We start from the raw sequence: 14699 nt of genomic DNA, 5'->3' as shown, positions 1-14699 counted from the left end.
TCCTCCTGGTGGCTCGAGCGAAAAGCGCACCCTCACACCGTCACCCTCAAGCATCAAGAGAAGTACTCCGCCGACACACCGAGCCGTGCGCCACGGACATGTGAGCCGGGAGTTTGTAGAAACGAGAATTTTTATTCTCAAAGCCGAAACACCAAAACGAGTAAAGGAGCAGCAAACATGGATTCTACATTCCTTTAGCATTTTAAAGCGTCCCCATCACCCCGACTGCGTTTCTACATTTGCAACATACAGACTGTTTGATCACACGCGACCAGTTTGCAAAACTAAATATATTATATTATTTGATTTGATCAATATATTTATATAATATATATTAATGTATATATATTTTAAATATAATATAAAATATATTTTTAAAAACTATGTTTTCATAAAAAAGTAAAGTAGCAGTTAACAGTTAACGGGTCCGGACTATATAAATTATTTGAAAAGACTGAGACTGTGTCGGGTGTTACATAATTCCCTCAGGCAGACTCGCACGTCGTTACAAGCACTTTGACTTGAAGCCATATTCTTTAATACCGCATAGAAAGACTACTTATTCTACTTATTCCTCGTATTATTATTATCACTATTAATAATAATAATAATAATAGTAATAATAGTAATACTACTACTACTACTACTACTACTACTAATAATAATAATAATAAGAAGAAGATGGCAAACTATATTTAGGACTTGTAACTGGCAGTCCTGCTTTTATATTTTCTTAGAAGAATATCCAGTCATATAATTAACGTAGTGTTTAGGTCCCACTGCCTGGGCGTGAGCTTTCATAAGAAAGAGAGTAAAAGAAAAAGAGTCAGTGAGAGAGAGAGAGAGAGAGGTGTTGGTGGTGGGGGTGACACCCTTTTGCAACAAACCTGCCCACTGTAACAAAGCCGTGATGTTGCGCTGTGTGGGGATAAATTACTTCGCCTGGTGTTGTGGGGCTTCAAAGCATGAGCAGGCTGCGGACAGAGAGGACGGAGCTCCCACACAAGCTGCTGCACTGCCTGTGGATGCACAGCAGGCTGCTCACAGTCTGTTACTTTAAATCAGGCTGTGTGTGAGAGATATGCGCTAACCGGACTCTTTTTTTTTTTTTGGAATGATTATTTTATTTGTCGAGGTTCTAGTGCGGTCCTTCGGCTCACAGAGAAACGTGTTTGATTTTTTTTAATTTTTATTTTAAAGAACATATTTTTTTATTTTTTGGATCAGGCGCATTCAATATTTTAGAAAAAAGTTAAAATATAATATTTTGCCATGAGGGAAAATACTAGGTACTTAATTATGCCTTTTTTCTACCCCATTTAATTGGGGTATCATATTTCAAGTCTTTAATCTGCAAACATATGCCTTTAACAATGATTTTATGTCTTGCCTGCAGCATGTCTATCATGGATGTGACAGTGGAGGGAGTGAGCCCAGCGACTCCGAGGGCTCTGTTAGTGACATGCATGACTCTGCTGGTGTCCCTGCACCTGTTTCGGTGGCTGTGTCGGCAGCGGTCCCATTCCTGGCCGCCCGGCCCCCTCGCCTGGCCGGTCATCGGGAACGCACCGCAGCTTGGTAACGCACCGCACTTGTATTTTACGCGCATGGTGAAAAAATACGGCGACGTCTTCCAGATCAAGCTCGGCAATCGGACGGTGGTGGTGCTGAACGGAGGGTCAATCAAACAGGCGCTGGTCAAGCAGGGCTCCCACTTCTCCGGAAGACCGGACTTCACCTCCTTCCAGTATATCTCCAATGGGAACAGCATGGCGTTTGGCAACTCCACGGGCTGGTGGAAGGTGCACCGCAAAGTGGCCCAGTCCACAGTCCGGATGTTTTCCACAGGAAACCCCCAAACTAAGAAGACATTTGAAAATCACGTGCTCAGCGAGGGCAAAGAGCTGCTGCGGCTGTTTCTGAGGAAAACGAAGGAGGACAAATACTTCCAGCCCATGACCTACGTCGTGGTGTCCACTGCCAATATAATGAGCGCGGTTTGCTTTGGGAAGAGGTACTCCCATGAAGATGAGGAGTTTCAGCAGGTGGTGGGCAGGAACGACCAGTTCACCAAGACTGTAGGCGCAGGGAGCATAGTGGACGTTATGCCCTGGCTGCAGTACTTCCCCAACCCCATCAAAACCATCTTTGAAAATTTTAAGAAGCTCAACCTGGAGTTTAATGAATTCATTCGAGATAAAGTTGTGGAGCACAGAAAAACAATCGATTCAAGCACCATCAGAGACATGACTGATGCCTTTATAGTGGCGCTGGACCAAATACGAGATAAGATGGGACTTTCTGAGAAAGACTATGTGTCCTCCACAGTCGGGGATGTGTTTGGAGCAAGTCAAGACACACTGTCGACTGCCCTACAGTGGATCATCCTCATTCTCGTCAAGTAAGAAACATTTTTTTTTTTTATCATTTTAAAGAAGGATTTTATAGAAGGAGTTATTTATATGGATAAATAACTGCACGATGAATGACAGTTTATCCTCAACTTGTTGCTAAGGCTGCAGAATTGAGGAAGTTTAGCTGCATTTGAGTTATGTAACAGCCCACTGGAGGTGTGTGTGTTTATGTGTGTGTACGTGTACTGGCACTAATAAGCTGAAACTTCACACCAGTGAATGAAAGAGAACAAAATGCCCAGTCAGCGTTTTAAAATCTTTAGTGCCATTTAATCCGTCCTGTGCCTGATACCTTTATCAGTGGATGCCTGAATTACAGAGCCACTATTTTTTTTTTCTGCGTGAGTTGTGGCAAGGACTACTTGTGTCTATGGACTATCTAACATGATCCATTTAAGCTGTTAACAACCTACAGGTCACCAGTCATGCATCTAGGTGTAGGCAGTTTAATTAAACCTCATTTTAGTTGGAGGTGGGGGGGGGGGGGGGGGGTGGTGTTAACGGCAGAAACCATTTTCTAACGAAAAAGATTCCTCATTCCACTTTTTTCACCAAAAAGAGTGTTTAACTTCTATCCTGGCAGTAGTCACCTTAAATGTGTGTTCACCTGTGATTGCAGGCATCCAGAGATACAGGTGCGTCTCCAGCAGGAGGTGGACAAAGTGGTGGACCGGAGCCGTGTCCCTGCTATCGAGGACCAGCAGCAGCTGCCTTATGTCATAGCCTTCATCTACGAGGTGATGCGCTTCACAAGTTTCGTCCCTCTCACCATCCCCCACTCCACCACCACAGACACATCCATCATGGGCTACACCATACCAAAGAACACAGTCATCTTCATCAACCAGTGGTCCGTCAACCATGACCCAAACATTTGGTCCCAACCAGATATCTTTGACCCAGAGCGCTTCCTGGACCAGAGCGGAATGCTGAATAAAGACTTGACCAGCAACGTGCTCCTCTTCTCCCTGGGCAAGCGGCGGTGCATCGGCGAGGAGCTGTCCAAGATGCAGCTGTTCCTGCTCACGGCTCTCATAGCGCACCAGTGCAACATCACAGCCGACCCTGCAGTGCCGGTGAAACTGGACTACAACTATGGCCTGACTCTGAAGCCTCACCCTTTCTCTGTAGCCGTGTCTGTGCGCGATGATATGAAGTTGCTGGAAGCAGCTACCAGTCAGCCCTCATCAGACTCACAAACAAAAGAATAAATTAGATTCAAACTATAAGGTGCTAAAAGACATGAAGGCAGAGGAAAACGTAGAAACTTTAGCTTTTGTTTTAAGGCTGAGCACCATATTTAATGTCTGGAAATCTCAGGCCACTGCTTTTGCATTTTGATCTCATATACACTGTTTAAAATGTTTCATGTACCAGAGTCGAGACTGCTTTAACAGCCTTTGATTACTGACTTATTCTAATCAGGGCCAGAAAGAAACAGCCTTGGTATCCAAATCAAAGAAGATGTACATCTTGTAGACGCCATCTCACCTGGATCAATCTCACATCTAACTTCAAAAACAGTCTCACATGCCAGCCAGCAATTAGGCACACTCCTTTGATTCGTCAGATTAGAGGACTGCAGCACATAGCCAGCTGTGAACGGGACTTTCAAAGCAAGTCACACTGCGGTTACCTGAGTTCCAGTTTACTGAAAAGCAGAAAGTTAATGCTGTCAGTTAATTTGTTTTATTGTTGTTGTTTTTTTGCTGTTCTTTTGTGCTGTCAGTTAAAAGAAAACCAAAAAAAAAAAAAAAAAAACCCAACAAAAAACAAAATCTGATTTTCAGGAAACTCTTAAATTGTCTTTTTCTCTGTATTCTTTGTGTTTGTGTTTATTTTCCTAATTAGGGCTCCAAACCCTTTCCAGTGCAATATCGAACTTGTAAAAGCAAAAATACGTGACATTTGAAGGTAAGCACTAAAGATTGGAGTTAATCCATTTCTGTGTGACGAAATAGAAAGTGCCAAGGTCAGACATCTTGCCAATAAATAAGCTAATAGCGGAGCCTAAAGCTTCGTATCTGCTAATATTAAATACCTGACTAACACATAGTTGTTGTTGTTTTAATATAAGGTATATATGTGTAGATTCTCAGGAATAAGGCTGATAAAAGCCAAATAGTACCTTTTAAGTGCTAATGTGATACATCTATATTCTGAAACCTATTGTAGATGCTGTTTTAAAGAACGAGGCAAAGGAGGAAAACAAGGAGTACCCCGAGCAGACATGCTGAAGGGAACACTTGTCTCTTCTTGCTGCCCAGTTCATGTATGAGAAAGTTAATAAAGCTAATATTAGATCAGTGTTGAATTAGGGATTAGCTTCTCCTTTTGTTTAAATTTCAGTAATGAACCGAACCAGTTATGTCCTCTTTGGATTTCCACACTCATGTTGCCAGTAACCAAATTTCTTTTACTTTTTTTTTAATCCTATTTTTCTGTTACAGAAATGCTGTTGAAATTGGCTTTGAGACAATACAAGTACTTTATTAATTTTGTTTATAGACTCATCTAATTGCTGTGTGAGCACTGGAGACTAATAGACTGACTGTAAACTCTTGGATTTGAGCATTTGTTGGCTTGCTGCTGATGCATTTGAATGAAATTCTGGCTAAAAAACAACAACCGATTTTAGGTGTTAATGCATTTACAGCAGGCGGAAAAGCACGATGTCTGTGGACTTGTTCCACTGATGCTGTAATTCGCTTGATGAGATCAGAAAAAAGTAGTATTGAAGATTAAAGCCGAAAGCATGACGAAAGTCAAGAAATACCTCAAATCCAACAATTTACATTACCTTTACCTCAAATGCGTTTTTTAAAATAGAAATATATACATTTGTGTAGATTTTTGGCACAAACAAGACATTTAGCCCTGCTTAATGTAACAATACAGTGCTTTATGCTTCTGACTAATGCTGCAGCTGTGATGTTATCTTGAGTTAGTCTGTAATGAGATTGTACAGTTGTATAATAAAAAGATTTCTTTTTGTTTTTCACATTTGTAGTTGGCTCTGTTGTAATCAGCTTAAAGGGAGAACTGATAACATTTAAAAATCTGTATTTAAAGCTCATAAATCCGATCTGATTAATAAATCACTCTGAAAGTGAAGGACCCTTCGCCGGGTATCATGTCAGGTGGGAACAAAGGAGAAGTGTTGGCGAGGTGCCTTTCCCTTCTCAGCATTTTATCTCACTCTGTCAGAACATCCTGTCCTTGATCAGCTGGATGATTATAGAAAGCTAGCCAGTGCACGGCCAGTTCAGACAGTAGTTGATTACTGATATGCCGTTCTCCACGCAACCCTTTGTCCATTTCTAATAATACAAAGTGAAATCTGAAGACTAAATAGTGCCAGTGAAGTCATGTGTGGCAATGCTCCAAGCATAATCTTTATGAATGGGAAGGAAAACAGTGGGCTTTCTTCAGCTGAAATGAGACGACAGATGATAAATGAGTTAAAAAAGAGCAAAGAAGTGGACAATATTGTGGTTAATGCACCCAGTGCAGCTGCACAGCAACTTCAGGTATAACTGCAGGGACGGGACAAAAGCAGTAACCCACTGAAGGCTGATATCGTCTGTCACCTTGCATTTCAGGAAGCTGCAGAAGGAAGCAAATATTCTTCTGTACAGTAACAGAGAGTGAAACATACAGACAAAGTGCATGGTGACTGAATGAAGGTGACGAGAAATATCATGCCTTGCACAGATGGGCGCATGCTCTGTACAAGCTTGGTGTGCACAAACCATAATAAGAAGGGCTGTGGTGGTTTTATCCTGCTAAGAAATTCAAAATATTGCAAGAAGTGGCGCTAAGACGCATCCTATGTCATTACAGCTTAGACTTGTCAAGGCTGCATTAACAAGATTAGCATGAAAGCTTGTATCCTTCATTGGCTGAAGATAAAGCACGTACACATGCGGCCCATTCACAGAAGATCCATCTGCTGTTGATTGCAAGTTGTGTAACTTAGACATAGCTGAGCTTAGATTGTGAATGGAGGGATATATGGAGATCTGAATGAATGTGAGTGAGATTAAAACAGATGTTGTATTCAGACAGAAGGCAGCCGAACTGTTGAAGCCCGCTGCTAGTAATGGTGTGATAGAACTGTAATGACACTGCACGGTTAAGTTAAAATGATCTTAACCGAGCAAGTTATCACCAGGCTGAGCAGCAGGGGTCAAAACCTTCATAAAGGGGTTAAGTTGCGATCAAGACAAGATCAGATTGGTCAAGATATAAAGACACGAACAGAGATCAGTAGGAAGTATGAAAACAATTTAGAAATTTTTGAAGAAGGTGATACTTGCAGTGTTATATAAATGCGGTCCTCTCTTGTGGAGGGACACCTGATTTGAAGACTAATTTATGTAGGTCAAATATGGACCTATAGCTCTAAAGTAGCTGGGCCTATAACAGGGTTAAAAGAACTTACTGTAAGTTTGTTTGACTCTCTAAACAACTTCAAAATGGCATAGGTACCATTTAATGAAGATAATGAGGAGCTGGGAATGTCATACAATCACTCTGTTACTGAATGATTAAACGGACTATGTAGCTCATAACCTACAGAGGTACATAAATGTACCACATGAATTGTATGACATTTGTGTAGCTAAAATCTTTTTAGCTCTTTATGAATACATCCAGGATTCAATAGCTTGCAGAACCACCTTTAGCAGCGATGACTTAAGTAATTGTTTTCAGTCTCTCTCTATCAGTTTCTCACATAGTTGTGGTGGAATTTTGGCCCACTCTTCTTCACAGTGTTGTTTCAGTTTATCGAGGCTCGCGGTCATATTCGTTTATATGCAGCTCTCGTAAACTCTTTTGTCCAAGCTTTAGTTGTCAAACAGATGGCCTCACATTTCATTCTAGCATACGTTGGTATACACAGGAGTTCACGATTGACTCCTGTGGCGGCAAAACAAGCCCGAATCTCCACCCAACCACCACCGTGCTTGACAGTTGGTATGAGGTGTTTCTCTGAATGTGCTGTGTTTAGTTTTTGCCAAATGTGGTGCTGTGCATTATGGTCAAATATCTCTACTTTGTTTTCATCTGCCCAAAGGGCATTGCTCCAGAAATCTGGTAGTTTTTTAGGATACAATTTATAAACTTAAACCATGCTGCTGTTGGCAGGCTTCCTAAACAAGCCTGTAGACCACAAGTGTCAAACTCCAGGCCTTGAGGGATTTTAGATGTGTCCTTGATACAACACAGCTGATTTCAATGGCTAAATGACCTCCTCAACATGTCTCGAAGTTCTCCAGAAGCCTGGTAATGAACTAATCATTTGATTCAGGTGTATTGACCCAGGGTGAGATCTAAAACCTGCAGGACACTGGCCCTTGAGGCCTGGAGTTCGAGTTGTACATCTAAGGTTTGAACCTGCAGTTTGCTGAGATGTGCACTCACCAACACACACCAAATGTCCCAGATCAGCAAAAATATTAACACAACTGTTATTTTTATAGAGGTGCTCACTCTTGCTGATGATCAGTTATTTAAGTGCAATTATTAAGTATCAGCGACTGGCTGCCAATTACCCTTTTAATTCCCATGGAAGCAACAACAGCATGTACCTTGTTTTACCGTAGGACTGCAAACAGTTCTGTCAAGGTTTTATTTTTCATGACTGCACAAATAGATAGTAAATTATCCTTTGAACAACATGTAAATAAGTTGAGCACCAGATAAGTAATTGCTGTCCTTAAAAACTTGTTTGGACAAACTTGAATCTTGTGGGATGACAGGGGATCAGCAGAGAACAACTAGCCTAGCTAAGCTTGGTCACATATATACATAGAACTGCACTTATTTACATTTCAGTCATAGAAAAAAACATTAGTTTCTCTAAAAGAAAACAAACCAGCAATAAACTCTAAATAAAAATGTAACCCGTTTGACTCTTTAACTCCTCCAACCTTCTAAATGCAACACCCTGTCTGCAAAACCATTAAACAAAAAGTTTGATAAACTGCACGTCTGTTTTATGATCAAAAACATAAATGACAGCCCGTCAGTTTCCTGGATAACAAACAGGTTATAAATCTGTTATGCAACAATGGACAGCTAGTGTGTGCACACACATCCAGACCAACGTGTAAGTGATTTCTGCAGCTGTCTCAACTCAGACTTTTGATTAAAGAGCACAGGAGGCTCATAAAATCAGCCAGGAAAGGTGAAGTTTTCATTCCTGTATAAACAAACACCTGTACTCACTTGGGAGGCACCCTTTTAAAATGGCTCTACTGCGGGGGAAAAGAAAAGAAAAGTTGAAACATGACTAGGCGGGTGGGAAGTTAGCCTGAATGTGATCCAGTAACAAACTCTGAATTGCCCTGGCACAAAATGTACAGTCAAAGCAATCATGTAGGCTCCAGCAGGAGCTTGTTACACTCTGTTGATTCTGGATTAAGATCAATTTAGAGTATAAGAAAAAAGAAAAAAACTAAATAAATAAATCACTGTATAGCTTAATTATAAGTTACAGCTTACATAACTTTACTCCTCAGCAATAAAACCTCAAAAAACATAAACAAGACAGACAGGCTGGCAAATTTGATCAGGATTGCACAGATTTAATTGTAGATTCCAGTACCATCAATCATTAAACACACACTGTCTAAAATACAGCACAAGTATAATGCATAATCTCCATCCGATGCGATACAACCATGAGGAACTCGTTATGGCATTAGAAAAAAAGAAAAACATTTGTAGTGTTGGTAGAAAAATACATGAAGCGACAAATCTAAATAATTCATTTTGTAAGTAGACTTAAAAAAATACAATGAAATACAAAATAAAAGCCCTAAACTAATTTCCAGTATCAACAGCACCAACGTTTTCAATCAATATGCACGTTTTTCTTCATTGAGTGGAGATAATAATAAAAAATAACAGCTGAGAATATGTAAAAGAGTAATAAAAGGAAACATTCAAACTTCATTTCAATCTGATTGGGTCACGTTTTAGTGGCATTACGCAACCAGGAATTCACCGCTGTGTCATGATAAACAACGAGTCTGCAATCTGGCATTATTGATCGGTTTTAATGGACAGCCATCAGTCCTGTGGTTTTTGTTGTTGTTGTTTTTGTTTTTGATGGCAAAAAAACAAAAAACACAAAACACAGCCTCAAATTTCCTGTCAGTGACTCTTTTTACATGAACACCAGATTCATTTGTTTTTTTAAGTTCTGTTCAATCCTCGAATCCCAAGTCAGGTTTGGTTTTCCATAGTAACTGAAACATATCCATTTCACAGTAACCAGTACAATAAGGTGTGCTATATATGCAGTATAATGACACCTCTCTATATACATCAAACACCTTTTCGGTTTCCTGATTCATGTGGTACATGTTACATAGCTCTCAAAAAAAATGCTGACTCAGAAAAATTCCTAACATGTTTCAAACTAATCACATGTGAGTGTGTCAGAGCTCAATTTAAAAGGTTAAAAAAAAAATGAAAGCGTGGAAAATCAAATGTTTTTGGTGACCTATGAGAGGAGGAAACCTTCCAGGAATAGGAACTCTGGAGTAAAAGGCGCTTCTGTTAAAAAACAAAAACAAACCTGTTGTGTTCCTGTACAGGTGCTCTTTGAATCTATTAAGAGGAAGTCACTGACATCATTTATGGTTTCATTTTTTCCATGATCTGGCAAACATGCAAAAGGGCACATTAAATACAGGACTTCAGGTGTGTGGTGTACACACAGAACTTACTGCTGTCCAATACTACACTTCATTTGGTGGTACTGCTGTCACAGAAACTGAGGAGCAGGAGGTAAACGAGTTTGAGTCATGATCAGAGAATATATCTGTGAGAAAATCATCTCATTAAGTCTGCATGTGAATGTTAAAAGAGACTATTACTGCTGGTTTGTATCGGGAGGGTGGTGGTGGCCGTTCAGTGGTCACAGCAATGCAAAATGTTTGGCTGCGTCATTATCTGATGTGATAGGACGGAACAACAAACCCTGTTTGTCACTTTCCCAAAAGGCGACAGGTCTGTGTTATCAACCTGAGACACACTGGAATTAAGTTTCCTATCAGAGCAATCAGACCTCAGAGAATGTCTGCTACGCACTGCTATAAACTGAAGAAAGCTGGTTTAGCTCACTCATTTAGCTGGAATCCTTTATGATGATTGGTTTCTACTTTTAAAAATTTCATAATACAAATATGACTGGAAAGGTACAACAGATGATCTGGATGCAGTAGCCTTTTACACCCACGGGCGCTATCTACACTCACAGAGTGAAATAACACGATGGTCTATCACATGCAGCTGCAGTACTCGCAAACTGATTCCCAAAAACCTTTATTCTGCTGTCACACTCCAAGTGCTGGGCACAGTAAACTCAGCTCCTTTTGTGCCTCTTCATTCTGAAGGTAAAACACATGATACTGAATGAGTAACAGCTTCAAACAGTTAAATATCTTGGTTTAATTTGCATATTACAGCAGGCTATGATTAGGGATGGGTATCGATTGATATCTGGTTCCCACTCTTTCAATTCCTTGGAATTGTTTGCCATTTTCGCGAACGATTCTCGTATCGATTCCAGTCGACAACTTTTCTCCATGCCCTTGGTACACTGCGCAGAAACACTTTGCCACACACATTCCTCGTGCATATGGTACGACAACTTTTCTCCATGCCCCCGGTACACTGCTGAATGACGTCACCACATTGCGGAGCGTCATTTACCTGGCAGGAAACACGGCGCCTAAGCGGCTCAAACGCTACAAAGTTTGGTCATACTTTACGAGAACGGATGACAACAGGGCAACTTGCAATACTTGCAAGTAGATATTTCATTTAAGGGAGGAAACACTATGAATATGCAAAAGCATTTGCTCACAAAACACACGATAACCTTAAATGAATGTCGTGTTTTTAATTCTGCTCCGGACTCGTGAATCAACCCAGCAGCAGCGGTAACGTTCGCACGTCCTCTCCCGTTAATGCGGCAGGTAAATAATCAACTAACAGTGCATATTATGTTAGCGCGATCTGCCTTATTACCAAACTTGCCATTACTGTGCATTTAGGCGACCATGATGAGAGAGACAGAGTCTGGCTGGCTCAGATGGTTGCAGTTCTTGCTGCAGTCTACCGTTTACGTCTCCTTTTAGGCCAGGATAGACAAATGTCACCGAGCAGTGACTAAGTTTGTGGTCAAAGGCTTGCACCCATTTGCCACAGCAGATGCCCCCAATTTTCAGTAAGTGAATGTGTTTAATTGTAAGCAGGGACATTACTGGATATTCTTGTGTAATTGCTACAGAATACTTTATGTTACACTTTGTTATTGCTACAGAAGAATATTTATTTTATTATTTTACATTTACAATTTTTTTCCTGGGGACCCAGTGACACCCCATTGAAGAGCCATAGGCTGGATCTCTTAAGATCTCACTGTTGGGTTTGTAAGGCCATGCTACTCCTAAATTTCTATCTTGTTCAAAGAGAAGATATAAAACAAAGTTCTAAGCTAAGCGACCTTAGTGTTCTCCTTTGTTTTAAAAAGGAATCGATAAGAGAATCGATAAAGAATCGAATCGTTAAACAGAATCGAAAATGGAATCGGAATCGTGAAAATCTTAGCTATGATGCGTTCTTGCTAGCTGGATTAGATGAGGCAAAGACAAACAGATCTGAATACAGACGGTCCTGAAGTGTACCTCTTTGGATTCAGCACTCATTGAACAAGCAGCTTGACACATCTTCTTAGCCTTTTCACACTGGCCCAAGTCTTTGTAGCACTACCAAAGAAAAGACCCAGAACTGTCAAACGACTGTTTTGTCCTATTAGCATCCTGTAAAACAGTTTATATTTCACAATCCAAGTACTGATATGTCCAGTACTAACCTTAGCCAGAAACACATAGTTGAGTTTAGAATAAGCTGGATGGAGCTCCTCGACCTGGTTAAAAACACAGACAAGAAAAGTTTCACAAGACTTAGTTAGACATAGTTTTCCAACGACCGCAAAAGACGCTAACATTTGTAGCATAGAAATAAAAAGCTAAGGTGCAAGTGCAAAAAAACAAAAGAGGTTAGAAGCAGCACCAAAAGGAATTCAATCCCCAAAGACACCACATGAGCCCATGTCCAATTTCAGAGAAGAAATAAAATACTTTTAAAACCTGTTACAACAGTTTTGACCTCTTAAGTCTTTTTCTCCGTTAGCTAACCAGAGCTAGTAATCAATGAGAAGTCCCAAGAACAAACGTTGACTTCAAATACCAACATGTCTACTGTGAAAGAAACAAACAACTAAACACATGCTGGAGTCATAAATAAGGCACCACAATAAAAGTCCACAAAATAAACGTCCATGTTTTATATACAGTTTATAGATTAGGTCAAAAACATTCAGATCACAGTCTGGACCTACACCAGAACTATTACTAGATTTTGACAGACCAGACTTTATCTTTCTATTTTAATCTGTGCAGCTTTTTCGTTGTTTTTTTTTCTTATGGTAACTAACGTGTGTACACGTGTGATATTCAGCCAATCAAATCCTTTATTCAGCATATGAATACAGAAAATCCCACAAGACAGCCAGCTGTTGACTACATACAGACACTGATACAGATATAGTGATATACTGTTAAGCTACTTCAAAATATGTTGCATTGCATTAAAATGTATGCAATGCAACACAATGCAAGTTTGTTCAGTTGAGTTGAGGCGCTCCAACTCAGTTTTTAGACAAAAGCAGACATATCAGCAAATTCCTCTGAACTGAGTGTCAAGCTAATCACACAGACAGAATCACTGTCTAAAAACGATAAAAGCCATGCTGTCACGACTTTCATTCACGTCTGTAATAACAGCTTCTGTTACTAACTGAAGCGTGTGCTTTTGGACTACACATGAATATTTTGGTTTCACAGAGCTTGCTTTCATTCTGAGAATTCGATCTTCACACAGAAGGAGTAACAAGTTTAGTCTGCAGCATTAAATATGTCAAGAACGGAGCCGCATCTCTTCACTAAGCTCTAGCAAAGCTGGGGAGGTGTATAATGCTTTAGTTAAAGCTTCTCCAGGTCACTGGTGACATGTTGTAACTGTGACCACCTGAATCAAGCTTATGGTCTAGAAGACATGAAGATGAGGAATGCATAGGAATATTGGCCAAAAGCGAAAGTAATTTCCCCCACTACATAAACATTTCCAATGTAGGAACAGAGATTAAGCCTTTCTAAATACAGAGGGTTTGGGCTTTAAAAACAGGGAACAGATGCAACCTGCAGGCAAATTGCAACGTAGCACACGTTAAACAGGGGTGTGATTTATGTGTTTCATAACTGAGGTCAGAACAAGCATTCAGTTAAAAAGTACAAAAACATAAACCACTGAATAAGAAATAAGTCTCACTTCTTGGTTTGAGGACATGGACTGAATATTACATATAACCATCATGCCTACTTTATGCACTTTAGTTCAATGTGCTTAACTTTCTTGGTAAACTTTAAACCTCAGACGGCTACGCGCATCGTTTGTGTTCAGAAATGATTGTTTCATCGTGTTTCACCCCACTCTCTGACTTTGCCGCAAACACTTTATTCAGATGTGGACAGCATATTGCTTCAAGTAAATAAAAAAATAATAAATAAATAAATATATATATATATATATATATATATATATATATCGCAGAATAGCTTAAGAAAGAAAACACCAGTACCTTAAGGAAATTCTTCAGTGCGTCTTCAACTGTGGCGCTTGGTGGTTCTCCAAACAGAGTTGAAGCAACTTTCCTCTCAATCCACGATAACTGAGACACCTGAAAACAAACATCACCAATCAGAAGAAAATTGGCCACCTTGGCTTAACATTAATGGATGAGAGGGGTAATGCTACAGTCAAAGGCATCAAGTCAGTGATGAAATAGTAACAAGTTGGAGTCAGTCTAATTTCAGTTTGCAGCTGAATTGGTTGATTACAACATGACGATTAAATGTGATAAAATGGCAAATCTTTGCCACTATTCTAACAACTCATCTGCATAATGTCTCTTTGCAATAGGGGACTGAACTCTTGTTGCCAGCATGTTGTATTCTAGTTATATTTCTATGTAAAAGCAGGGTTTCTGTGGGCCGCTCTTATTTTGCAGCGATTGTGTCACTATTTGTGGATGAATTTCTGAAGTTCTGTTTCACACCTATCAGGATCCGACTAAACTCTGAATGTACAGTGATGGAAAAAGTATTTTCGCCTTTGTGATTTCTTATTTTTTTCCACATTTTC

The 14699-nt window shown here is 40.0% G+C and overlaps 2 protein-coding genes across 6 annotated transcripts in view; one reads left to right on the top strand and one right to left on the bottom strand.

The window, feature by feature from the left end:
- Window positions 1–883: 883 nt before the first annotated feature.
- On the top strand, window positions 884–5127 carry cyp1b1 (cytochrome P450, family 1, subfamily B, polypeptide 1). The gene is made up of 3 exons (XM_085182589.1): window positions 884–1289; window positions 1397–2401; window positions 3034–5127. Exons 1-3 carry the CDS (start codon window positions 1273–1275, stop codon window positions 3623–3625), a joined length of 1614 nt encoding a protein of 537 aa, XP_085038715.1. The 5' UTR covers window positions 884–1272; the 3' UTR covers window positions 3626–5127.
- rmdn2 (regulator of microtubule dynamics 2) overlaps window positions 3814–14699 on the bottom strand; it is a 42960-nt gene continuing 32074 nt past the window's right edge. For 4 of the 5 annotated variants that reach the window (XM_085182592.1, XM_085182591.1, XM_085182590.1 and 1 more), the window contains exons 8-11: window positions 14137–14235; window positions 12310–12363; window positions 12122–12202; window positions 3814–10819 (exon numbers count right to left, since the gene is read on the bottom strand). In XM_085182592.1, the coding sequence (XP_085038718.1) occupies window positions 10766–10819; window positions 12122–12202; window positions 12310–12363; window positions 14137–14235 (288 nt within the window). In that variant the 3' untranslated portion in view covers window positions 3814–10765. The remainder of the gene's footprint in view (window positions 10820–12121; window positions 12203–12309; window positions 12364–14136; window positions 14236–14699) is intronic. The other variant, XR_014877565.1, reaches the window with a different exon arrangement.

Source organism: Neolamprologus multifasciatus, chromosome 13, assembly GCF_963576455.1.
Source record: "Neolamprologus multifasciatus chromosome 13, fNeoMul1.2, whole genome shotgun sequence".
NCBI classification, from domain to species: domain Eukaryota; kingdom Metazoa; phylum Chordata; class Actinopteri; order Cichliformes; family Cichlidae; genus Neolamprologus; species Neolamprologus multifasciatus.
The sequence above is the reverse complement of the archived record's forward strand: the minus strand, read 5'-3'. Positions and strand labels throughout refer to the sequence as shown.